This window comes from Drosophila novamexicana, unplaced genomic scaffold (genome assembly GCF_003285875.2).
Source record: "Drosophila novamexicana strain 15010-1031.04,08,12 unplaced genomic scaffold, DnovRS2.1 tig00000870-arrow-arrow-pilon, whole genome shotgun sequence".
Classification (NCBI taxonomy): Eukaryota; Metazoa; Arthropoda; class Insecta; order Diptera; family Drosophilidae; genus Drosophila; species Drosophila novamexicana.
In genome coordinates, this window is record NW_020824830.1 from 800,212 (window position 1) to 827,364 (window position 27,153).

General features: G+C 37.8%; 2 protein-coding genes across 4 annotated transcripts; both read right to left on the bottom strand.

Annotated features, from left to right (window-relative positions):
- Positions 1-3,925: 3,925 nt before the first annotated feature.
- Positions 3,926-14,785, bottom strand: LOC115764732 (1-aminocyclopropane-1-carboxylate oxidase-like). 2 transcript variants are annotated; one of them, XM_030707943.1, is made up of 6 exons: positions 14,716-14,785; positions 12,544-12,816; positions 5,354-5,469; positions 4,532-5,299; positions 4,279-4,463; positions 3,926-4,177 (listed from the first exon to the last, which is right to left on the bottom strand). In XM_030707943.1, exons 2-6 carry the CDS (start codon positions 12,626-12,628, stop codon positions 4,105-4,107), a joined length of 1,227 nt encoding a protein of 408 aa, XP_030563803.1. In that variant the 5' UTR covers positions 12,629-12,816; positions 14,716-14,785; the 3' UTR covers positions 3,926-4,104. The 2 variants fall into 2 exon arrangements, with proteins under 2 accessions (XP_030563803.1, XP_030563804.1); XM_030707944.1 differs by having other exon boundaries at positions 12,544-12,808; positions 14,716-14,776.
- An 838-nt stretch (positions 14,786-15,623) lies between these two features.
- On the bottom strand, positions 15,624-26,169 carry LOC115764654 (elongation of very long chain fatty acids protein AAEL008004). Of its 2 annotated transcripts, none has more exons than XM_030707837.1 (5): positions 25,913-26,169; positions 17,029-17,120; positions 16,709-16,966; positions 16,351-16,650; positions 15,624-16,290 (listed from the first exon to the last, which is right to left on the bottom strand). In XM_030707837.1, the coding sequence occupies exons 2-5, from the start codon at positions 17,110-17,112 to the stop codon at positions 16,075-16,077; spliced, it is 858 nt and encodes a 285-aa protein (XP_030563697.1). In that variant the 5' UTR covers positions 17,113-17,120; positions 25,913-26,169; the 3' UTR covers positions 15,624-16,074. The 2 variants fall into 2 exon arrangements, with proteins under 2 accessions (XP_030563697.1, XP_030563696.1); XM_030707836.1 differs by lacking the exon at positions 25,913-26,169 and adding an exon at positions 17,193-17,279.
- Positions 26,170-27,153: the final 984 nt, after the last annotated feature.

The window sequence follows — 27,153 nt, forward strand, 5'->3', positions numbered from 1 at the left end:
ATGTTTACGTACAATAAAGAAAAAAAAGAAAGGAAATTGAAATATTTACAAATTGAATTTAAAGCGAAATTGTTGGGCAAAACAAATGAAAGAAAAGAATTCCAAATTCCTAGAATTGCCTGCAACGATTTCACGCAACATTTGATTGGCATTTAGTGCAGTGTTTATAATAAGTATACTTAACTATTTAATATATATAATATATAGATATATACAGACACATACATATATTATATTGAATGTTTGATATACGTATTGCTATTTGATGTCCCATAAATATTGATACATGCGCGTGAAATGGATTATTTAAGTGAAAAATGTCTTCTAATATAGTACTTGATGCTAACTAGATTTGGCCAACTGAAGCTTAAACATATTCAATTGATATATATATATATATACATAGCATATATATGTGCACACCATGCCATACCATGCCATACTCGTATGACTAACATATCCGCTGGGTCTATTAGCCACACTCGACACACCTGTAGTTTCTAGCTAAAATGTAAAATGTGACTTAAAGTCTCATCAAAACAAAGCTGTTAAAATATATATATGTACATGTATTTGAGCAGGTCGCATATTTGAGCGTATTATTTAATTGTTGTAGCATAGTTGGCGCTCAAATATGATATATGTTAAATAAATATTTAGTTGCTAAGTGTATAAGTTCCACACGACGAACAAACAACTAGTTGAAATTTAGTTAAAAACTTATCTAAAAAAATAAATAAAATTAAATGCAATTTAAATGAATTTAAGTTAAAAAATTATTAAAAAAAATTAATAAATAAAATTAGTTGCAGTTTAGTTTAACTTTAGTTAAAAACTTTAAAAAAAAAGTAAATAAATAAAATTAGGTAATTTTTATTTTAAAATTTAGTAGCAATTTAGTTGAATTTAAGTTAAAAAATTATCAAAAAACATAATACATAAAATTAGTTGAATTTTAGTTAGAAAAACTTATCAAAAAAAAAAATAATAATTAAAATTATTTGCAATATTTCTACAGATTTTTCTATAACTATATATATTTGATACTTGCATTTTTTATTTTACATATTTCTTAGATATGTATTTTTATATAATTATTATTTCATTTAATGATTTTATATTTTAAAATTTGATCAATAATCTGCCCGTATTTATAGCACGAGGTTCCATATTTATTTATGATATTTCATATGCCCAGACAATCTTATCCAAGCGCATTTTGACTTTGCATCAAGATAACGAACAATCGAAAAACCAAACAAATTATAAAGATTGCAAACTTGTTTTCTTCTTTTGTTTTCGGTTTCTCGTTGAACTTTCATTTTCAAGAAAGCAATTATTTACAGAATGAACGCTTATCAAGCGTTCACAAATTCGCTTTGTTTGGCTTTAATTTCTATTATAATTTTGCTAGTAAATAATATATATATATTTCAAATCATAGTCATTATCTAAAGCGCCAGCTTAATGGCTCAGCCCAATAGACAAATGAGCCTGTCTGCCCGCATATACACTTATGCCAATATTTATTTTATTTAACTCGGATACTTTGATTAAACAAAAAGGGGCGCCCGTTGCCTGAACTATTGCGTTGCAAAATTGAATCGAACTCTGACTAGTGATGTTAATTAATAACATTTGCCATCAAACCTTACATATGCCAAATTTAACAATTGCAATTAGTTAATTTCCATATTCCACGAAACAGTCACAGTTAAAAGTCTCTGTCCAACTACATACCGGATGTTATTATTCATATTTCAAGTAGACGCGTAATCGAATTAAATTGTTGCCATAAATATCAAGGAAGTGCAAAAGCTTGACATTAAGCTTATTCTATTTGAATAGTTTTAAATACTTATGAAGTGTGTTTCAATGATTTCGAGATTGTATATGCTTCAAATCATTTTGATACTCTATACAAATTAAATTTAGCAACTTTAACTCTTATCAGCCTCAAGCTCAATACTTATCGATTTGTCCGAAACGGGGCGAGTTATCGATAGCTCGAAATAAACCAAATCTGCGGTAGCAATAAGCAGAGCTACGTTCCAAAGTTTTAGTCTCTTAGTCCTAGAGTCTCTGAGATCGATAAGTTGATAGGATCGTGCATACACTAACTGGAGAGGAAAGCCAATATGTATCTGTAAGATACATTTTCAGAAATGCTTGTTACCCATTTGGAATAGGAACAGGGCATACAGAAAGCTAGTTCGTCCTCTTTTGGCCTCTTTACGCCTCTTTAAATATATTCAAACTATTTAAATATATTTATTTTTTTTTTTTTCTGCCCGTCGTAAACCCTTACAATATTTTTGAATGCCATTTTTATACTATGAACCCATTAAAAATGGGTATTAGGGTATATTGTATTTGTGCAAAATCCAAATGTATGTAACAGGCAGAAGGAAGCTTCTCCGACCCCATTACCTATTCTCCGTTTGCAAGCAATCGATAAAAATCGATATCGATATCCTGTTTTTTGGGAAATTTTGGTAAATAATAAGAGCTAGAGTCACCAAACTTGACATATAGCTTCTAAAATAGAATATATATATATGCATTTGATGTTGGAAGAAGAGGGTTCAGGGTATCCCCTAGTCGGGAGCTCCCGACTAGTCCTCTTACTTGTTTATTCATTTTTACAGCTAAAGGGTATTGATGACATAAGTGCAGATTTGTGTTGCCGTTCCCCTCCCCCCACCCCCCACCACACTGTTCATTATAGACGTGCCATTCTATAAATGGTTATTAACAAATTAAACAACTAGCTGGACAGTTATTACGCGCAGATAATTTAAGTACACACTCAGTTACTTGCGAGTAACTAACATATAGAATATGCAATTCTACAGAAGTATGTCTATTCGCAGTTATGAATGTGCCGATTGCGTGGCATATTGAAAAGACAGTTAAGCATTGGCTATTGATCAAATCAGTTGGCTATAAGCAGCAATAACAACAACAACAACAACAAAATTGACAATTGGCATGTTAGCTGACAGTGGAGCATGTGACTTGCAGTTATAAATAAAATAAATAAAAATATTTTGCGCAAATATAGGGGTAAATAATTAAGTTATGGCAGCTCGCTAAAGCACACACACACACACAGAGACACACATGCAGACAGTAATGGGCAAAAGTGTGCGCACAGCACGTCAAATGATAAGCACAGGTATTATTAAGCTCTAGCTGTTGTTAACTCTTGCCTGCGACTGTATAAACATTTTAATGACTGATTAATTTTGTTTGATTTTGTTCTTATTTTTTTTTTTTTTTTGTCTTTCTACGATTATGTTAGTCTCTAACTAATAAGTAAGTGTACGTAGTTATGTATATTGTTTGTTTGGGGGAGTATGCGGCATTCGTGTCTCAGTGTCAATCAATCAATCAATCAAGCAGCGCCAAATACTCTCGGAAAAAATGTCCAAAAGTTGAGCTACAGCATAGATTATTGATCATGTAATGAAATTACCGAAATACAAATGAAAAACAAAACTAATTGTTAAATGTGTTTTTTGTGCAAAGTTGAAGAAAAGCAAAACAAATATATAGTATATATTTATGTATATGTGTATGAGGAATTTAATTGAAATAAATATTTCAAGGAATTCAATTGGAATTTAAAATGAAAGAAATCGTTAAAACTCACCGCAGCCAGATGAAAGATATATGATCTCCGACTAAGTCTCGGTCAATTTTGGAATTGCGAAAGGAAATAGTTGCATCTTGTATCTAATCTAAGTTAAATGTTAATATGTGTGCGTTTTGTCAGTGTATAACTAATATTAATACTCGAATTGTGCAAAAAACATATATACATATAAGTATTATATTTGTATGTTGTATGAATTGTATGTATTGTATTTGTATATAAATATTCAGTATGTATATCAAATACATATGATACAAACTAAAGAAATGAAGCAATTACAATCGTATATTATAATAATATTAAAAATAAAAAGTTACAAACAACATGCGTGTTGTTGACTTTTCTCAAATACGACGGAAACTCTCTCTCTCTCTCCTCAGTCTGGATGACGGATGGCTCGATGGCCGGATGAGCAGGATGAACAGGGGTTGTGGGGGTGGAGGATGTCATTGAGCGTGATTATTATTGGTATACGTATCTTTAAACTTTTTCTGTATTAACTGATACGCATTGTAAACGCTTGAGGTGATAACAGCAATTGAATCCAGACAAAGAGAAGCCATAAAAAAGAAATCAAGTTAGTAAATTTTGACCAATCATTTTTGTATTTTGTGGCTTACCGCTCTTTCGCCGCCTTGAAGGACTTCTTGCGCTGCTTGAGACACGCGGAATTCTGTTCGGCATCGGTTTGAGGCAGATCGTTGGGAGATATCATTGTAATATTGTCTGGATGGCAGAAGAATGCAATTGAGTGTCGGCCACGGGACCGTATGTGCTCCTGTTCGGGCACAACCACGCGATGTTGCTACGGAACGGAAAGAGAACGAGTTGGGATTAGGCTGGGAGTCCTTTGCTTAGAACTTTGTTGCCTACCAGTGCGGGATATCGCTCCCTTGTCCAAATGGACAAGATCTCGCCACAGTTGACTAATATGGCACCCGGCAAGTGGCCCACACGATGCCACTTTTCGCTGCCCGGCAGCTTCACCTCGAGGCCACCTTCGGAGTCCTGCGCTAGCAGCGTAAATGTGCCGTAGTCAACATGTGCGCCACAGCGTATGACGGCCCCATTGGCCAGCTTGTGCTCGGAGAGTTCGCCATCCTTGCCATTGCTCTGGACGCCGTCCAGCTCATTGAGCTCGTCGCGGGGATTGTGTTCGGGCCGAAAATCCGGCTGATCCGATAAGCAGCGCTGGTAGCTATATTGGCAACGGCCCTTGACCACATCGTTCTGACTATGGCCGGGCTCATCGTCCACCACGGGCGGATAGTAGAGCATGCGCAGGGTGGTCATGTTGTCGTGATCGCCGGACAGCATGTGTGAATGCTTTTCGAGGAAGAACGTGTGCGGAATGTCCAGCGAGACAGCCAGCGCCTGCAATATAAAGCTGGCCAGCGCCTTGAAGTCATTGGCCAACGTGCTTATGTGATCCGCAAAGCCCGGCAGCGGCTCCTCCGGCAGATTTTGCGCGTTCAGCGTACATATGTTGAACGCATGTCGCAGCTCCGGTGTCTTGCCATCGAAGCGTTCAATGCCCGGACTCACATAGCCATGATTGTCGCCATCGCTGCGTATATAATGCTGCTTGACATCCGTCGCCAGATCCACAAAGTCATCCAAATGGTCCCAAGCGGTTTTCAGCTAAATCGAAACACAGTTAGATTGAGTATCATAATGGGAGTAAATGTGAGTCACCTTTTCATCGGATATGCCATGATTGACCAGCAGCGCCATGCCCTTCTCGGATAACGCCTTCTGGAGCTGATGACCGACACGATTCACCACCGACTTGACGGGCACCTCCTCAATGCCTGTAATTATATAATGATAGCGATCATCAGTTAAGTGCGTGGGCGTGGGAATAGCAAAAGGAACTGCCACTTCAATCATTTCCTGGAACAACAAGCTATAAGAAATAATAATAATAATAGCTAAAGCCCCGGCCAGTTGCTGTCAATAACCATAAATAAAATGTTCGCACATCGTGTGCCCGTTTTTATGGGCCAACAACCGCCAATTAAAGTACAAAACCCCAAAACATATTAGAACTATATGGGCAGCAATAAACGCCTCAAAAGTTCAAAACAAAATGCCACACGCCAATTTGTCGGAAATTCTACTAATTGGAATTTGCAATTTACACTTACAACGCGATAATGGACAAATGATATAAACCCATATTGAGCACTGAAATTGTCGAGTTAAAGCATCGCAGCTCGATAAATGCAATGCGAACGAATGCAATAAAGGTAAATGCAATCAATTTCAATGCCGACACGACTTGGTTTTCCCGGGCGGAAAATTATATGAAAAATAAAAAAACTACCTTCACAAACCGCAGCGGAAGTCAAGTCGAGTCAAGTCGAGGCAGGGGTCGGGGACTGTCTATCAATAAAGTTGCAAAACGAAGCTCATAAACTGAAGAGCATGCAGCCAAACAATGCGAAACAGCTTAAAGTCCACAGATATAGCTCACGCTTATCGCACTGAGATATGACTTTGTGCATGTGATGGGGCGTTCTTTTTGTACTTTTAATTTCCCATCAAAATATGAATAAATCTATTTCATTCAGCGTCCGCAATGAATGAATATGAATAGTTGCAAATATTTCCATGCGTTCGCATTGCCACACACGGGGCGTATGCGCAATCTATAAATAAATAATTGCCAATTTCAGTTGGTCGCACGCCCCAGCGCCCGCCCACCTTGCCCACCTGGGCCGCACTCTAATCAGTAGCATGACGCACAGTTTTTCAAACTGATAAACAAGCAAATTCACGGCTAATACTAATTACGTTGTATATGTGTAGTTATCAGTGCGTGTCGTGCTTCGCTTTTGGGCAACCAGAGAACAGATTTCTGTCACCAGGCGGCAAATACATTAAATTCGTTGTGTTTGCACAACACAAATTCTATGGAATTTTTTTTCGGGGGCAACCTTATGAACATGACGACGACGATGAGATAGCTTTGCGAGAGGTCAGGCTGGCTTCTGAATGGCATCAATTGAAGCGCAACGCAGCCTTTCGATTTCATTTGATTGAATGCACATGGGCTTACTCATAGCTAGCTGGCATTACCCGGCTTTGTCCGGCCAAGCTCAGCCACACGTCCAAAAGTTAATGTCGATCGAATGAAAATCAAAAAGGGGGTTATTTTTAGCTGCATAATAAACTTAAACTCATGCAAACTTTAACCCAATTTGCGATCCACTATAAGTGGATTTGCCGAAAAGGGTGAAAGTTCGTTTTTAGCTAAGGCTCATACAAACTTTGATTCCCATTTCCAGCGGATTTTCCGAAAAGTGTGAAAGCATTTTGAATAAACTTTATTTAAGTATAAATTAAAGTCAATATATTAAAATACTAATTTAAGTAATTATTGTAATTTTATCAATAAGGTTCTATTAGTTGGGAAATAACAATAATTTATTCTATGCTGATCAAACTTAAGGCATTTTTTTTATTATTTGTAGATAGTTTAAAATTGGGTTAAGATCGATCGAATGAAAGCAAAAAGTTGTTTATATTTCTTGAAAGTTTTTAGCTGCATATTAAACTTACACTCATGCAAGCTTAAACCACATTTGCCAGTGGATTTACAGAAAAGTGTGAAAACATTTTCGAATAGAATTTCGCAAAGATCTTTTTCAAATTCTCTCAAAGCCTTCTTCCATCCGTTTAACATACTTTTTTCACAACTGCAGCAAACCCTTCTTATTGTGCACTCACAGTTATATATATATATATAGATATATATAGTTTTATATACAGATTCGTAGTGCTGTTTGGTTGTACTTGAGTTAAATTGTGGGCGTGATGCGATGTGAAGCATGTTTGCATGCACTTCAATTGGCCGGCAAATGTGTTTTGGGTCACTTTTCAATTTGCGGCAGCTTGTAATTGGTACAGCTCGCATGCTAGTCGCTAACTTGTCGCTAATTTATCTATATTGAGGCTAATTAATTGAGTCAGCAGCGAGCATAATATACAGAGGCCGCTTGTCGCATTCGTTGAAGATCATCGCCTCGAACGCTGCCTGCCACAATCGGGCAGGGGAGGAGGCAACGAATTTGGTTTTTGGCTTTGAATTTCTATTTCTAAATATTTGATTGGCATCACAGTTCGATCCGTTTGCCAAATTGTTTTTGTTTACGAATATTTCACAATATATTCGATATTTATGGGCTTTGCATTTGCGTTGTGCTGTAAACAGACGTCGATGCGTTTGACGTGGTTTTGTATACTCTTCTTTTTTGTGTATGTTATGCGTGGAATTTCTATTGACGCGACGCCTGCTGCTTATACCCTATACCATATTATCTGGCGTAAAATAAAACTGTGCAATTGTATGCGACAGGAAATTTCTACAGCTCCATACAAAAATATATGTATAAATATTCTTTATCAGCTTTGAAAGCCATATCTGTCCATTTGTATTTCGGTATATTTCTTTGTTGAAGACCTGATTATACCCTGCCTAATAACCATGCTCTATATGATGCTCTAATGAGCATCTTCTAGTCGATCAGAATGTTAGAAACTGCTTTGCTTTGTTTGTATTGAAAATCGAATTGATTAAGTATATAAATATACAGACGCGAACAGCTTAATAGCATCAATTTAATTGGGGAATGCCGTACACATAAATGTCCGACCATACTTATAGAATATTTATATTTATAGACAAATAAACCGCGCGTAGTTGAATGGGCGACTGCCCCGAATGCCTGAGTGTGGGTAAAAAAAATATTTATATTACTATGGTAAAAAGCTTTGCTGCGATTCAAATGTAGAATGGCCACAAAACCAATAAAATACTTTTTATTAAATCTATATATAATTCGAAAACACAAACACTTAGAGAAAATGGTCTGTACTTCTTTGATGCTTTGTAATCGCAAGTCCAAGATCGATCGTTCGAATAAATGCAAATATTTGAAAAGGGGAAAAATATAATCAAAATTCTTGCATGAAAAATGTGCAAAATACATTAAAAAGTTTGCATACTTGAGGCCTGGCCAAAAATTGAAATCTTAAAATTTGGTCTTGAAGATGAAATGAAATATGGGAAAATATATTAAACAATCTTGGCAGAAAAATCTGCAAAATACATTAAAAACTTTGTATACTTGAGGCTTAGCCAAAAATCGAAATCTTGAACTTTAGACTTATAATAATTTCTTCATTAAAATTTGAGCGCATATAAGTGACCCCCTAAAGTATATATATGCTTGATCGGTATCAGATGATATAGTCATGTGCGTCTGTTTGATCCTCAGGAAGCTTCGTATAGGCCCATCTTCCAGATGCAGGCAGCACATTTGAACCGAAGGGATCGGAGCTCTATATCATCTGGCTGTAACATTATATTGATATGATGTCTCCTCGAGCAAAATCTCCTGCTATAAGCAGAAGCTGTGCAACATCCAACTATGGGTCTAGAATTGAGTTTTTGTGTGGATATATCTTAGCCGAAATCAGCAGAGTATTTACTGAATGCATAAGACATCCATTCGGTATAAACCAGGAATTCTCGCCAATTATCATTTATCGAAATGACCCTCCCTGCCAGCAGAATTTGAAATTCGGCCATTTGCATGCGTCAGATTCTTCAGCGAGAGAGAGAGAGAGAGAGAGAGAGAGAGAGAGTCCACAACAAAACATAACATGACAAATATTTCGTTCAACACCTGGGCCGTGACAGAGTTAAACTTTAGCTAGATATACGAAGCTGTGCAGGTTAAAGCCGGTTTTAATCGGATTCAGAAAGCGCGTCGTTTGTTGTTGTTGCTGTTGTTGTTTGTTTAATTCTCAGCCGCATGTTTCAATTAAGTTGACAATCGGCCAAGTGGGCGCGGGCCCGGTGACGCAGCTGGGGGAATTCACTGGCCAAATGCGTCACGAGCTGCGGGCCTGTTCCCCAGTTTGTTGTGCGGCTTACCCCGAACAGAGCGTAAATAAAGAAGCTCAAACAACAAATCAAACACTGCACCAAAGAGACGCCCGCACGCCCCCAAAACAAGTGCAGCACAAATATATATATGTAGCTTGCAAAATAATGCAAATTTATGCCAAAACAGAAATACAAAATAAAAATAATAACAAAATCACAAGGCAAATCAAATCGAATAAATACGCGATTGTAAATATTGTGCGGCAATATATGTTTGAGTTTCCGCACTCGGCGAATTGACTTGCAATGCCAGGCACAAAACTATGCTGTGGAGCACTTCATATGCCCCAAGTAGTTCAAAAACCTCTCCAGCTGGAAAGCAATTTAGGTTCCGTTGACACAACTGTGCGGCGCACAACTTTTAACCGTCAATGCCGTTTGTTTACTTACTTTTTGGGGGTCAATGGCTGAAATGTTTGGCAGCAAAGTCGTCGCACGGAGGTCAAGTGCTCCAGTGAAGGTCGACTGGGCAACGCTTTGGGCATGGCTTGGCTACGACTCGAAGTTGCCTATTGCGCATATTCCCTGGCTGTCAACCGCACAAGCTCTCAATTTTTTCATCAAAGTATGGAATACACATTTTGCTAAATACATCAACAATTTGGGTACATATCAGCAATAACAGTTTGCAGTTTTATTATCAAGTTATCGATTTACGACTTTGCTTACCAAGTTACCAGGCACTTTAACATGAGGCCTATTATACACTTTTCTGCCTGGCAAATATAAGCCTCAGCTCTTTCATCGCAATGTCAAATTTACCTTTATGTTGCATTTACTTATTGTCAGTTGTAGTTGAATTTTAATATAATCGATTTTGCAGTCTAAGTTACCAGGCACTTTAACATTAAGTCTATTACACACTTTCTGCCTGGCAAATATAAGCCTCAGCTCTTTCATCGCAATGTCAAATATAACTTTATGTTGCAGTTAATTATTGTGAGTTATGAATTTTAATATAATCAATTTTACGATTCAAGTTAACAGGCACTTTAACATTATGTGTACATATTTCTATCTGGCAAATATAAACCTCATTTCTTTTTACCCATTTCATCGTACTGTCAAATATAACTTTAAATTGCAATTAATTATTGTCAGTTGTAGATGAATTTGAATATAATCAAACAAGTTCTTCATTGAATATGTAGTATTTATGCAGATAGTATGAATATGCATAAAAGCATATAATATAGTCATACTATCTGCATAAATGCATTCTAAATAATGATATAATTCAACTAAACAAGTATTTTTATATCACAGTGCCTAACACGTGTAAATCAGACTTTTTGCGATTTACATTTTTGTGCTCGCCAAGTAATTATTACAAATGCAGTGAAAATATTTTTGGTGTTCAGTAATTGTGCAAATTATAATAATTATACTGAATGATATGCTATATCATATTGAAATTATTCATATATAGACAATATTTACTTTTGGCGGTAATTTTATGCCATCAAAGTGCACTAAGCATGACATATAATAATTGTGGGCCATTAACTTGTGTGTTTACGTTAGTATCAATAAAAGTTTTATGGCCTACTAAATTATGACTAACGATAAAACATTCGGTTAAATATTTGTTAGCTAATAATTCTAATATGTGCAGCATATTCCGGCAAATATTTTATGACAAATTAATATTGTTTAATTAGCTTTTGATGTCTGCAAAATATTAGCTGAAGAATTTTCATTCTCTCAACATTCCAGCTGTATTAGTCTAGCCTGTTTAACATTAACATTTGCTTAATATGCTGAATGTACTTTTTTTTACATTTTTTTTTTTTAAACTTTTTTAAACATTTAAGTTGACAGCGGGCAGGTGTCAGTAGCACAAGTCAATAATTAATATCGACTATAATAAATAATGCAATAGATTGAGAACCAAAAAAACAAAGTCATCGGCAGGCCGAAGATGAAATACCCTTGCAGAACTATGGTATATGATCTGCCGAGATATGTAAGGAAATAGTGAAACTCTTGTAGAGATCTAGAAAAACACATAATATTGCAATAGATACACTCCCTTTTCGAAGGATTCTACGTATAGGGCTATTTGGCATACAAGAGCGATGTTGACAAGATATGGCTTTTATATAGAGAGAACAGTTAAATTTATAAATGCCAGATTCGACTGTGATATCTTTATAAGCAAATAAAGTTTGCAAGCTATATGATATAGTGCTCCGATCCGATCAGTTCCGACTGTAATTGGCGTTAACTTCAAAAAATTATAATGGAAAGGCAGAGAATACTTAAACAAGAATTGTTAAACATTACATGACGAAATTATAATACCTTCAAAAAGGACATAGAAAATGTTCAAAAACTAGAACAAAGCTATTAACCCATCGATTGCTCTGGCAGCAATATAATGTAATAGGATTAGATCATCCTTGGTAGCCCTAGCTATGTTATTATGCTTTTCTTAAATTTATTTCCTCAAATAGTTTTATTTAACAAGTGCCAATTTTAGCCACACTTTTAATGCCATTGACTTTCTGAGAGTATACAAATATTCTATAGCACAATAAGATCTACTGTTGAAAATTTCATCAAGATCGGATAAGTAAGTACTACAATAATTTAGTGGTCCAAACCGGTCGAGGTCTACTTCTATGCATTACACAAGGCATGACAAAGTTGTAATGCCCGCAAAAAGGGCATAATTAGGCAACTGCAATTACCAGGCACACAGACACGCAAGAGAAAACCACAACATGAACAACTGTTAATTATCTAGCAATGAGTCAGGGCTGTGGCTAATTAATCAGCGAATGTTGGAGCTCTGGCTGTGACTGTGGCTGTGACTGAAGGCGTGCTTGGCAACTGGCAGCACACCAAAGTCCGAGCCAGGCACATGTTGAACCCATATGGTAAATTTATGTACATGGATAACTTCGCATGGTTGAGTTGGACTTACCGCAATGAGCCAGATCGATGATGGGCACCGCAGATCGCGAGAGCAGCGTGTCCAGCTTGTCGTCGCTTGATTTTGTTTTCAGCATTTTGCCTGTGTGTGTGTGTGCTGGTGTGTATGTGTGAGTGTATCTGTGTGTTGCTTCTGGCGCAACTCTTTCTGCAGTTCTTTGGTTTGGCAGTTGCGAAACGCTTTATCACTGTTCAATATTTATTTGTTTATTGTCTGTCGTCTGTTTCTGTATCTCTTTGGTTATTCAGCTTGACGACTAAGCAACTAAATTGTTATTATTCTTTTAGTTATTGTTGTTGTTGTTGTTGTTGGTTTTTGGTTCGCTTCGAGTGGCTGGTGGCTTGGCACCTAAGCGCAGCCAAGCGTTGTCAAATATATGGGCACATATATAAATAAAAGCCAATATCAAAACAAAAACAAATCCCACAGCAAACGTCTATCAAATCCAATTGGACAGCGGGGCGGGGGCCGGGGGCGTTTCTTTAGACGCCTCGTAAAAAAATCGCGCGTGGTAATTGAACGTAACCAAACGGAAATCTACGTTGCGATCGCGGCGCGTTTCTCTGTTTAACTGATCGGGTATGAAATCGAGTTGGCGTTTTCTTGAACATTCCTCAAGTTGCCTCTGCTGCCGTCGCTGTCGCCGTCGCCGTCGCTGCCGCTGCTTATCGCACCTTTGGCTTTGCGGCTGAGAGTGGCGCATGTTATGGGAAACTTAAGAGGCTAGGCATGAATTCGCACTTGTCTGCGTCACACACAAACACACGCAAGTCACAGTAAATTTGTGTGTGTGTGTGTGTGTGTGTGTGTGTGTGCCCGCACTCTCGGTTGTGCGCCGCAATTAGATAAAAATGTAATCAAATCAAATTTTGTGATAAGTAAATTAGCACTTGTCGTTTGTGCAATGCGAACGGACGTACGCAGGCAGGGAGGGAGGAAGGGTGGCGGCTAAGAAGGCACTGTGGGACGGCAGGAAGAGACGGCAGACAGTCTGGCGGGTGAGGAGCACATATGCTAAACACACGATATTTGCACTACAAAGTATCTCAAAAGCTGCTGCCGTGAGGTCTCATCAACAGGTAGCTGCCAGCTCGCTCGCGAGTCGCGATATTCAGGTAACGCGCACAAACACACTTAAATGCTGCTCTACACACACACACGCACACACACAGACACTTGCATGTACATAGGCGCAAGTGTGTGTGAGTTTTTAGCTTCGCTTTGTGTTTTTATTCGCAAGCCAATACAGATACGTTTGTCGAGTTGTATACGTGTGTGTGTGTGTGTGTGTGTGTGTGTGTGTGTGTGTGTGTGTGTGTGTGTGTGTTTGCTTGTATGGGACACACTCGCTGGCGCAAATGTATCTGACAGATCTCGTTTAACGGCACTCGCACACTTGGACTCAGGTGTGCCCTGCTGCTGCCGCAGCTTCACCCCTTGGCGACCAGCTGAGCTCTAAAGCCGACGCGTCGTGCCTTAGCTCTGCCTCTCTGCCTCTCTGCCTTTGCTTTTGTTTTTCTTTTTGTTTTGATAGCGTCCATATATGTATGTTTGTATGTATATGTATCTCTGGTTGCCGCGGCTGTTGCCAAGCGGCATCACAGGAAACGCCAGATGAACAAGAAGCGGCTATGCAAAGTCTGCAACGTTTGCATCTTCAGGGATGGCAACAACAGAGGAAAAACCCTAACTGAACGTGTGCGTCTGTGTGCGTGTGTGTGTGTGTCAATCTATCTGATTGCGCGTGTGTGTGTGTGTGCGCGCATGAGTAAGCGTTTCTCCAACATATATTTGCATTTTAAAATCAAATCTATTTTCAGACAACTTTTTTCTGTATTCACATTCGAAGTTTGTCGAGTTTTCGAGCTATCGGCGAAAAATCGCTTTCTTTTTTCGCACAGATTTCCCTTAACAGGTTTCAACGTCACCAAAAAAAGTTGCCAAGCAATTCTTTAGCTTTGTTTTTGTTTTTTGTTTTTTTTTTTTACTTTTCGCACACTTTCAACACACGCGAACGCGAATTTAACCTAAATACAATATAAAAAAATGCGCACGCCAACAGTTGAGCCAAGCGCATATACCTATATACCTGGCAACCAGACCAACAACAACAACAACTGCAATAGTGTAATTATAGCAACAACAACAATGAACGACACTTACAACAAACAATACGCAAACGACAACGCGCCAACGAGCGGAAGGTACGCGTCTGCACTTCACCACATTTTCGCCAACACTGCGAGGCGAGTTTTAGTTTCAAATTCAATTTGCCTGCAACTTCAGCATACACACACATTGTCACATACAAGCAAACATACATACACATATGTATCGAATAGTGACATAGATACATACACAGATACACATACATCATTTGTCTAGCATACTTTTAGACAGCCCATTAATTTGTTGAGCTACGAGTTGAGTCGCAAGACAGAATGTTATGCGTCAGACAGTATGGCAAATGTGCTTATAAATCATATATTAATCATCGTAAGGAGTACACAATTTGGTAAATATTTCCTGAATCACGCTTCTTCTCTGGGAAATCTTTTATCTCGGGTTCAAGTTAGTCAACTGTTCTTTATCGAATTTTCGCAGATCTGTCCATATCAAATATTAGTTATAAAAAATACGACAATTTTTAAAATACTCTCTCTTCACGATCTCTGAATAAAATGATATTTATATATATATATATATATATATAACAACATATTTTAACAACATTCTAAATTAAGGTACGATTCGTACATTTGACAAGCCCAGCTCCTTTGTGTTATTTTTGCTGGGATATAAATCCCAAATTAGTCAGCTCCTTGGCGGCACTTTAATAAAAAATGAATACGTATTCAAATTACAAGTTCCACGAAATTAATTGGGAAATCAATTCTCTGAGTCAGGCTCAGCGGCACGTGCGCGCCATCTAGCGGAAATTATTAGTACCTTTCGATTTAAGTGCCTGAAATTCGCAAAGCATACTTTTAGGCACGAACAAAATATACAATTCAATTTGTATTGTTTATTTGTGGTTTTCAAAATATATTTTACAATTTACATATTATTGTTTATTTTTAAGCGAGTTTTCGAATTTAGAAAAGAAAATGGCAAATAAAATTGCTGCTAATGACAATTTGGTGTTTTGCCATCTGCTGTATGTCTTAGATTTTCATTGCACGCCAATCAATAAAATAAAAACTACACACGTATCGAACAACTAAACTAAAATATTTGGTTCTATTTATACTTTGCCATCGCGTCAAGTGCAATGTTTGGGTACTATTTTCCTTTGCGGCCACATACTCATTTCTGACTTCAAATACTACGCAACGAACCTAGAAACCTAGCTAGAAAATGTAATATCCAATGTACATACACCCAGCATGATCTGTGTATATACCTAAATGGGTTAAGAAAGTGTATCTTCACAATAGACGTGTACAGGCTATAAACCTAACTAACGAACGCCGCATTCGCATTTGGCTATCGATCTTAAGGCAAAATATGAAAAGTCGGCTCCTACTCCTGTTTAACTGCCAATTTGGCCTGTGCCGCCAGCTTGGCCTGCGCCGCCTGCTTGGCTTCTCGCTTGTAGTTGTGCACATAGAAGGAGCTGAACATGTAGGTGAAGAGGCCGGCATTGAAGGTCAGCAGCGCCGCAATCGATTTGGGGAAATTGCAGTTGGGCTGGAACTGAATTTGCAGCGTGTGCACAAAGATGATAAGGAATTGCACCTGTTGGGAAGAACAATATAGTTGAGCAGGTGCATCAATAACAAGCTCATTCTGACTTACAATCTGGAGAATGGTAATGTACTTCTTCCACCAGAGATACTTCTGCACCTTGGGTCCCATGGCCGACAGCAGATAGTAAGCGTACATAATGATGTGGATGAAGGAGTTGATGAAGCCCAACAATGTGCCATGACCGCCGGCGAAGTACTTGACGCCAATGAAGGCGCAAACGGGCATCAGCGTGTGATGGTACAGATGCAGGAACGAGATCTGGCGATCCTTCTTGCGCAGCACAAAGAACACCGTGTCCAGCAGCTCCGTTATCTTGGCAATGTAGTACAGCCAAACAGCGCGCGCCATCTAAATAGAAACCGCAGCATTATAATTGATAGATAGAGTATATTATGGTGCGGCTTACTCTCATGGAGATGGGATCTGTGGCATAGGTTACGGGCTGGCACTTGAAGTTGTAATGACCGCCCCAGCCGCCCTTGTAGCCCTCGTAGAAGAGCACCCAGCTGAGCAGCACCTGTACCGCATTGTAGATCAGCAGCGTGTTCTTCAGCTCGAACGGCTTGCGGTCGCGCATATAGCGCGGTCCGGCATACAGGCAGAAGTACAGGTAGGCGCCGAGTATCATGAACAGCGGTCCGGGTGCATTCGAGAGGAACCAGCTCTGTGGAACGAAATCCAATGCATGAGTCTAAGCAACTGTGCTGATAGATTTATTAAACTTACCTTTGTGCGCAGATCCTCGTGCTCCACAAAGAAGTTGACCATCTTGTCAACAATGTTCTGTGTTTCGTTCAGTCTGACCGACATTTTGCCAACTGCAAGTAATTTAAACAAATATATGATCAGCAGATAATCTTTGGTATTAGCAAATGCTGTATATTTAGCACCTGGGCCACCTTTGATGCAGTGCGTCAACTGCTATTTGATCTACTGTTGGCCGACGAGCATGTTAATCACGAAGGCACACAAAATTGCGAAAGCCAAGGCGAAGCCGCGCCCACGCGCGACCCATGCGACATTATTAATGGGATATTTGCTGTAAATAAGCTATAATGCAAATACGGCATAGCTCGCTAAACTATCTAAATATAGATAAATATATAGAAATATCAGGGCTGCATCGAACCCGAAATTCCAGAGTTGAGCCTCAAACCAAAACAGTTGCCCAAATGAACCAAAACTCAAGCCGAACCACATATTTTTAAGATTTAAAACAAAAAGCTTTTAAGCAATTTTACGCAATTTTACCAGATATAGCTAGCTGCCACTTTTATGCATGGATCAAAAGGGCAAGCCCCTTTCTGAGCCCTTTAAGTATATATATTCTTGATCAGGGCGACGATCTAGCCATTTCCGTTTATCTATCTATCTGTCTGTGCGTCGTAGATATATATCTAGCTATATATATTTTTCTATATCTCCTTTCATGTTCATTATGTCCATTAAAATAGATTTTGAGAGACAATTTAAAAGATGTATGATATATATAAGCTCCCGTATGAACTTATACGGATTTAAAGTATTTAACTTTTTTTCCCCAAAATCAAGGAAAATAACTCTTGTTAATAGGCAGAGCTTTCGTTCAAACATTTGGCTCTCACAATTATGCCCTGATAATTTGTATAAAGATCGGACTATAGAACGACTACAAAGATGCAGGGTATCTCCTAGTCAGGCTCTCCTGAGCAGAGCACGCCCCTTGGTTTATTCATGGCCGAATTTGCCGAACCTCAAGGCGGACCTACTCAAAAGAGTAGGTTCTTATTATAAGCCGTGGCTACAAATAATTTGTTGTTATTATATTTTTAAATTTATTTTTGCAGCCCTGATTTATACTACGCACTGCACTTTGGTGCAAGTTATCTAACTAATGTGTATATGAACATGTAAATTAGTCAAAGCGTCGCAGGTTTCCGTGGCAATAACCCTGCTGAATTTCTGCTTAATCAGTTCCTTTTTTTTTTAAAGCAGCTCAAAACTTTGCCTTGTCTCAGCACAAAAAAAAAAACAATTTCTGTTTTCATGTACATTTTTGTAAAATTGTTTTACAGCCTTTTTTTTTGTTTTTCGTTTTGTTGTTGTTTTGTTTTAGCTTGAATTACAGGCAGCCAGGGATGCGAGTTAAAAAAAAAACAAAAATGGATTGTATATTTGTTGTAAATTACAGGCAGCAAGATTGGACACGGAACTGGTTTGATTTCTGTAGCCAAATTATAGTCGACGTTGAGTTTTATTGTCATCTAGTTTTTGTGTAAGTGGGAATAACCCAGCCAGCAGCAGCAGCAGCAGCAGCAGCTGAAGCAGGAGCAGGATAGTTCAAGGACAGGCAAGTCGAGGGCATTGCGGCCAAGGAGGAACCTGTTTGCCTGCCACAGTTGGCTGGGGCAGTTCGATCACAATAATTGGCCAGCTAGATAAATGATATGATGCGAATCAAGTCCTTTGTGGCGTTAACTAAGCGACTTTCGATTGACTGCAACACATGATTAACTCCTTTGGAGCTTGGCCTTGAATCGGCTTTGGCTTTGGGGGCGCACTTCGTGTGCCAGTTGAATGCATTCCATGGCGCAATTCCACTTCAACAAACTGGCATAAATCTAGTGCAAACATCAGTTGCGACAAGTCTCGCTGAGAAATTTAGATTTTGTTGCCGTTCTAATTATGACGCTTGCCACTCGGCGGCGGGCGTTGCATGCAAATTTGCGCGTCATTCTCTGAATTGTAACAGACCGTAACCAAAAACCGAAACGAGCCCAAATGACGCCCATTTTTTGGCCAGTCATCGTTTCATTTTTGTATAGTTTTTGTTGGCAAGCCGCGAGAACTTTGTTTTTATTTGCCATGGTTAACATGCACTTAACCCAATCCGACACGTGCATCTTGCCGATGAGCAGAATTAACAGCCTATCTGCGATGCAATTTGCTTGTACAAGATCACATAATATTAGGCAAGAGCTAATAAACATATCCAGATTTGGCTCAAATGTTACGCAACCTATCAATATTTACATATATACTATATATATAGTAGCTCGTATATATGCCTGCTTCTATCTAGGCGCATGTTCATGTTAATCAGGAAGTTGTCTTCATGTTTAATTCAGTCTCAAAACTAGAATCAAACTTGTCTCGAATTTCATCAACTTTCGATTGAGCGTGTGTGTTTTTTTTTTAAGATGCCCAAGTGACCTTATTTATTTGGGCGACTGAGCGATGAGCTTCAGGGTTTGATTAAGCACAGAAGGTCAAAGGGTTTTACAGTACTTTTCCATTTTTGAAATTGTCGAATTTATATTTATGTATACCGCCATATTTTACAGGAATTATTCAATATATTATAGAATATATTCCAAGCTACGGCTAACGCTTTCATGATGAACTTCGGTATTTAAAGGCTGATTCATATTTAATTTTAATAATAATATATTATAATAAATTTATGATATTATACCCAAATGTGTGTGCATACCCAGTTTATCCAAATACACAAATACTTTTGATCTCTTCATGAAGCGAAAAAACTACCTGCCTAGTTTGGTGAATCTGGCACTTAGAATTTCCGGGCTATGCTTAAAATACTCTGTCTTATGATCGATATTTATCGATAGTATGAATAGGAGAGATATCAAAAATATGTACACGGCCAGACATGGCAAGTTCGACTCAGCTCGTCGTGTTGATCAAGAATACATAAACTCTCTGGGGCCGTAGATGTTTTCTTCCGGCTATTAGATACACAAGGAAAACTCTGAGATAAGTGTGAAAATAAATAACTATTGTAAATCTTTACGAACGCCGTTTCCTATGACAGTTCTATGATATTAAGCTTAGCCAGTTTTATACATAACTGAGAGATAAGTTGTCTTTAAGCTGAGCTGCAAATAAACAAGGCGGCAGATTGTCTGCCTAAATGAAATATGTTAGTTTTGTAATATCTAATAAGAAGAGTTTCCCATTTAAAAGCAGACGAAAAGAACGCTTTTATAGAGTAGAAATACCATACCTTAAAGAGAATACGAAAACAGATTATGTTCCTTAGGGAAAGTTGCCCAAATGGACATGTTTAGACGTTTGCACTGATATGACTAATATATATAAGATAACCGAGCAGATTATACAAATTTTATATTCCTGTTTTTATTTGATTTTTGTTGATTTGCTGGCAGCGGCATTTAATTCCAAGCCCGCCCCAACAACTTTATAAATGGCAAAATTTCTTGATTCGGGACTGGACTTTGCCTCTCAGCCGATGACAACCGGCAATTAATATATATGTATACATAGACCCCCGTCTCTTTTTATATATGCATATAATATATTCCAGATGCTGCATATACACATCGGCATATATATATATATATATATATATATACACACAATATCACGGCTCATTCTAAGCAAACAGCGCTTGGACCTATGCTGTAAATTTAGCATATTTATTTACTTGGCTATTAATTTCCTAAACATGAGCAACGTTCACATGCAAATCAGCTAGAATTTGTCGATGTGTGTATTGTTCCCGAATACTTGAACGCTCAAAAATGCTGAACGTATGATTTCTATAATTTGTTCATCCCGAAAACGAGCTCACAACACGATTGCGCCCACAAGGCGAACATGGCCGAAGGTTTTTCTTTTGAAGGTAGCTTAATAGAGATTGGTCTATCAATTAGCGTGGCAATTGCAAAATTGCGTACACATTGTTGTTGAAAAAAAAAAAAAAATAGTAAAAATAGTGTAAATAAATAGAAGTTTTATCCGCACTTAACCGCGCCCCTGCCGCTGACGTCAACATCCAGTTTCTCATTATGCGATGATCGGACGATCAATTCTAGACACGCGTTGGCCATAGCACAAAAGAAGCACACGTTTAATTATTATTCGCCTTTTTCTTCATTTTTCTTTCAACTTGTATCCACAGTCATATCATACTTCCAGTTTTGGACGTGGCGCACATGTCGTATACGCGTTTTGAGTCTTGATTGAGGCCTAAAGTTTTGGCCCTTTCAATTGATAAGAGCCAACGAAACTGAAGGCTGCATATCTGTTACATGCGTAGTTATATTTACTTCTATTGATATCTAAAAGCGTCAAGTCATTTGGGCTTTCAAAAACTTGACTACGAGCAATTTGTCAAAGAACACACCGAAGACTAAATACCCTTGCAGAATTGCTTTGATGCAAATGTTATATTGTATATATTATTGGTATTATTATTTTTATCACCACTTATTATTATTATTTATTAATAATAATATATTATTGTTATTATTATTATTAAGTATTATTATTGTTAATATTAATATTATCATTATTATTATTATTACTATTTATTATTATTATTATTATATATCATTATAATATTTACGACCGATTGCTTATATAGCAGCTTGTTGAGCTAGTTTTAAGATATTTTAAGTTGTTGAACAAAATTCTTCCTTTAGGGTATATATATATATATATATATATATTTTTTTTTTACCATTATTATTTCTATTTAAAATCTGCCCCAGATTAGAGATATATGACATAGTAGTCCGATGTTTATAACCTTTAGTTTATATGTCAGGAGGATAGTAAAGCTCTGAAAAATGAGGCTTAATCAAGATATTATGAAAATAAGAGAACTCATTTAGCTTTTCAGCAATCGTTCATATGCCAGCTAATATATGATATAGTTGTTAGGCAATGTTTCGTGTCTGGAAAACTTGTTTTCACAAGATATAATCGAGTATAATCGTCTCATTGTGTGCGTTACAAATTTCGTGACAAATTGTAAATACCCTCTGCAAGAGTATAGGAAATGAGCAAGTGAGGCGCATAACATTAATCGACAGCGACAATGTCAGTGTCGGCAGCATCTGACCAGGCCAGAGAGACATTGCTGCTGTTGCTGGTGCTGTTGCTGGTGCCCAATGGACTCGAGGCAACAGCAACAGCAGCAACAAAAACGGCAACAACAACAACAACAAATCGCTGGCAAGGTCGTACGCTTTTGAGGAAACGAAGCACAATCGAAACAAATTGATCTCTTGCACCTGCGGATAGGCGCATGCGTCCCTGGAACCGACTCGCTATCAATTTAGCTAATACACAAAACTAAACATTTAAATATGTTATTTACAACGTGATTTCGGTTCATATTAGACGGCAGCAGCACCAGACCACAAATAGCGTGAATTCGTATGCAGATTTTCGTCGTTATTGAAACTCAATTTTTATTGCTTTTACACATTTTTTAGCATCAGTTTTTGATCGCAGCCCACAGCAACAATTGCCTTGAACTAGTGCCAGCTGCTGCTGCTACTGCTGTTGCCGCTTTATAAGCCAGTATAACATAATAATATAATAAATAATAATAATAATAAGCAAATCGCATACACGCATATCTTTCTCTCATAAATATCAATATCACATAAACTATATCAAGTTTTTAGCACTTCCGTGTGCCGTTCGACAAATGCAACAATCTAAACGCATTTGTTTTTGTTAATTTATTGTTGCCAACTATATAACTACATTAGATTCATATACGTAGACGAGCTAAGCTGGAAAGTTTCCTAATTGATTCGAGGTCTCAGTCTGTGGGTTAGTCAGTGCTTAAATATCTAGTTTACTTTTGTTTGACTTTAGTGTTATGTTTTATGAGCATGTTTTATTGTTGCAGTAGAGAGGTGGAACCAGAATTTCACATGTCTTTCAATTCGGGAGTCTTTTATGGCTTAGTTTACCTATTTAACAAGGGCAAAGAGGGCATGCTAGATTTGTGGCAAATGTTTGCAACAGGCAGTGGAGGGCTTCTACAAGCACATGAGCTGTATTTATCTCGGAGACTAGACGAGCTAAAGACCTACAATTTGAAACGTAGCTCCTTCTATTGCCACGAAATCAATGACTATCGATTAACAGATATTTATGTTGCCATAACTCGCAGCTTATGGGAGCTAGACACACCAAGTTTAGGCAGGTTTTCGAGCATGCAACATTATTCCATATGTTTTCTCAATATTTTTTAAAGTTTACCATCTTTTGAGTAAAAGACTTGCGCTTTGTTCTATACGCACTTTGAAAGGCCATAGTTAAGCCCTGAAAGTAGCATAAAGATCGGACCATAAGCACCGATCGGACCATAAGCATTTGTGAGGCTAAGGAAGAAAAAGCCCAGCTTAAGGCTTGTTAAATATTTTATGTGTATATCTTTTAGAATATCCTCATATGTTTCTGACGGCCACAGGGTATCTACCAACTGGCACACCTTACTTGTTTTATTCTTTTGGGTTTGTGGCTGCGTGTTTTATTTCCATTATATAAAAGCAATCTCTTAATTCTGACTTTTTGTTTGTCAGCTTGAAAGCAATTTAATTGTAAATATGCATTAATTGTTTGTAAAATGAATGCCATTAAATATTAATTATTAATTATTATGGTTATAACCAGGTATATTTGCGTTAAAAAAAATTAAAGTTAAAATTATATAAAAGTGTTTTAATATTCACAGAAATTTGCTTGAAAATTTTATTTAAATAAATTTTTATGTTTTTTTTATTTCAAAACTTTTTAACTGCTGCATTTATATTTTTTGTAAAAACGGAAAGGCCTTTTTTATAGATTTACAATTTTTTACAATTTGTTCACATTTTTCAATTAAGTTGACTAATTTTTGTTGTTGTTGTGATTAATTTTTAACTTTGCGCCCAAACAATAAGTTCAGAGTTCGTTGCCAGAGTCTTTCGTTTAAATTGCTTAGCTAGAAATTGGCATAAATTAAAAGTGAATAGCTTGTAATTGCGGCACAGGCAAATGCAAATAAATGCTAGGGAAAATTCGATGATTCGTTTCTCAAAATGCAGAGAAAAATCACAGCCTTAATCAATTGGAGACTTTAGCTTTAGCTGCGAACTTATTTGTTGAACAGTCATCAGTTGGATCATCATCATCATCAATTCTGCTATTATTATTACTATTATTATTATTTTATATTATTGCTGTTGCATTTTGACAAATCATTTACCCAATACCAAGGCTGTTCAGTTAGACCAAGTCATTCGTAGCACGTAGTTAAATTACAACAAAAATTACAAAAAAAAGCCACATTTGTCCCGCGAAAACTTCTGGCCTCCAAGATTTGCAGCCGTCATCATTGAGGCATGAGGTTCTGTCCCATCGGGTTCCCTTGCTCTTTTTTGGGCGTGTTCACCTTGCCATTATTATCAAAATTTGAGCGTCGACCGTGGCTTGTTAGCCAAACGAAGTCATTTGAAAATCACCAGGCCAAGAAAATAGCGAAACTCAAACAAAGATGAAACGAGATGGTTTTTTTTTTTCATTTTTATTTTTGTTGTGCCTGAGAAGGTGTGACCGGCCACGCATGTGACCCCAATTGGACTCGAAATTCAAATGCTATTTCACCTGGCATTAGGTGTCACCAAAAAGGCCACAAGCTGCACATAAACAATCCGCCCGCGCCCCGTCCATACCCCTCGCCCCAAGCGTCGCCCTGTGAGGCACTTGCTCAACGTGCGAACGGATGTGCAGCACAAATCTTGGGTGGCAGCTGGTTTTTATTTATTTTTTTTCTTTTTTTTCTTACTTTGATATTAAGATAATTTGAGTAGCCCGTCGGCCTGGCGTTCGTGCTGTTTACGCGAAGACAACAACTATAAAATCATAAGTAAACAAATTGCGCGCATGCGTTGCGAGCGCCTTTTTTTGAAGGGCAAACGGCCGATTTACGAATATGAGAAATTCGTTACAGTCCGGCCAAAAAGTTTCGATTTCTCACACACACACACACGCACACCTATGTACTAGACAGGTATGCACATATATTATATATATATATGTGGACAGATATATGGAGTGTATCTTGCCGTTTAGCACATTGCTGGCAGCTTTTTTCCCGAACTTGTCCCAGCTTTTCACATTGCTCCAAAAGTGATTTCTTTTGTTGCTATTTTAAGATGATATAATATCACATAATTGTAACAAATTGGCCAGCTGCACAACTAGTGTGTATTAACAGCAACTTGTTATCGTTGCGTGGCCTTTTCGGCCAAATAATCAAGCACATCTGCTGCTGATTATGCTAGTTGATCAATCGTCAAATAAGCACACACATACATATATATATATATATATATATCTGTATATATACAGAAAGCATTTACATATGCGTCGCTTTGGTGATTGACTTGGCCGCAGCTCACGATTTTGGGGCCCAAACGTGGCCCATATGTGTGCATGTATTGGATGTTGTAATCTGGTTTCGGAGATGCCCATGTTGTCTTATATTTATTTTTTGTTGCTGTTGTTGTTGTTTCTCTTTTGTATACAATACATTTTTCAGAGGGGGGGACCTCGGAATTGGTCCACAAACACGCGCGTCTCTTTCGCAATGGGCCAAAAAAAAACAAAAAAACTGGCTCAGCTTGCAGCCAATTGTTGATATGAAATTGAAATTTTTAGCGCATTTCTTATTTATATATTTAATATTGAGCATAAATATTATTGTTAATCAAGTTCTGCTTGCACTTGTTGATGTGAAATTTTGTTGCGCATTTCTTATTTGATATTAATATTATTTTCAATCAAGTTCTGCTGCACTTGCCTTTTATTTGTTTTGCTGACAATTAAGTTGAATAACACTTAATTTATTTATTTATATATATTTGTATATATATGGGAGCACGACACAGCACACAGCACTTTTTTTGGAGACACACTGAAAATCCTTTCGTTAAATAGTTAGCCGCACGTTCGTTATCCTGTCACAAAATATTCAGATTTCGCGTTCAATATTTAATATTCTGAATTGTGGAGAACATGCGGTTATTAGCTTTGCCAGTTGGCCAACTTCACGCTTTTGCGCTTACTTTGCGGTTAAAGCGCCGGCAACAAACTAAGCGACATCCGGACGCGACAAGCCGTCTTCTATGCGCCCCGCTGCAGACACACACAGCACACAAACACACACAGCACACACACATGCACAGTCAAGCATTTGATACGGCTCGATCGATCGCACGAGGTAAGGTCCGAAGCCGATCGCCAACTTGTTAATTTAGCCACAAGAATGTATATGTGTGTTGTCGAACGCGCCAGTTCTGTGTAGCTGAACAGGTGATCATCTGTGTGCGTGTGTTGCAATCCAGGTGTGTGTGTGTGTGTGTTTTTCTGCCTTAGTTTATGCTGTGGCATTGCATGATTTTGAGCGCCCATGTTCTAGGATTTTATAATATTACAAAAACGAAACTATTAAGCTAATTATCCGATCGCTGATTAACGTCAAATATATGCACATACATAAGTTGTGATTAGAAAGCAATAATTTCTAGCTATCGTGGCCGAGCATTGTAATTATCAGCACCTTCAACGAGTTTTTCCCTAGATAATTTGATTGCAATTTTGTTTTCGTATCGTCTGATTGAATGTGAATATTGGCAAAAGACAAAAGGCAAAAGGCAAAACCGGCAACTGGCCTGGGCTGCGCCCAAAGGCGACCCATATGATGCTTTGTGTGTGCAAATCATTGCGCAATTTAATGGCCACAACCACAAGACCAAACCAAAATGACGGACTGCGACTCTGACTGCAACTGCAACTGCAACTGCAACTGCAAGTGGAACTGCGAGTGGAACCGCAGACAAGGCATACCAAAACTTCAGTGGCCCCTTGTGACTTTAGCCAAGTCATCCAAAGAGCTTGAGCTGGGTGTCATTATGTAGGCGCAGGTACGAATATGAGCACAGTTTGCGAGTACTCAAACTATAAACATAACAATAAGAAGAAAAATAGTGACTGACATTTGGCAGCCAGCCAGGCAGGCCATAAGCTGCAATTTGGCCAACA

Excerpts from the sequence above, each read along its gene's own strand:
- LOC115764732 (XM_030707943.1), bottom strand. The coding sequence starts at position 12,628 with ATGCTGAAAACAAAATCAAGCGACGACAAGCTGGACACGCTGCTCTCG. Across the intron at positions 5,300-5,353 it reads ATGGCATATCCGATGAAAAG|CTGAAAACCGCTTGGGACCA; the intron begins GTGACTCACATT and ends GTTTCGATTTAG. Across the intron at positions 4,178-4,278 it reads TTCAAGGCGGCGAAAGAGCG|CGTTTACAATGCGTATCAGT; the intron begins GTAAGCCACAAA and ends TATCACCTCAAG.
- LOC115764654 (XM_030707837.1), bottom strand. The coding sequence starts at position 17,112 with ATGTCGGTCAGACTGAACGAAACACAGAACATTGTTGACAAGATGGTC. Across the intron at positions 16,967-17,028 it reads ACGAGGATCTGCGCACAAAG|AGCTGGTTCCTCTCGAATGC; the intron begins GTAAGTTTAATA and ends TTCGTTCCACAG. Across the intron at positions 16,651-16,708 it reads CAGATCCCATCTCCATGAGA|ATGGCGCGCGCTGTTTGGCT; the intron begins GTAAGCCGCACC and ends GTTTCTATTTAG.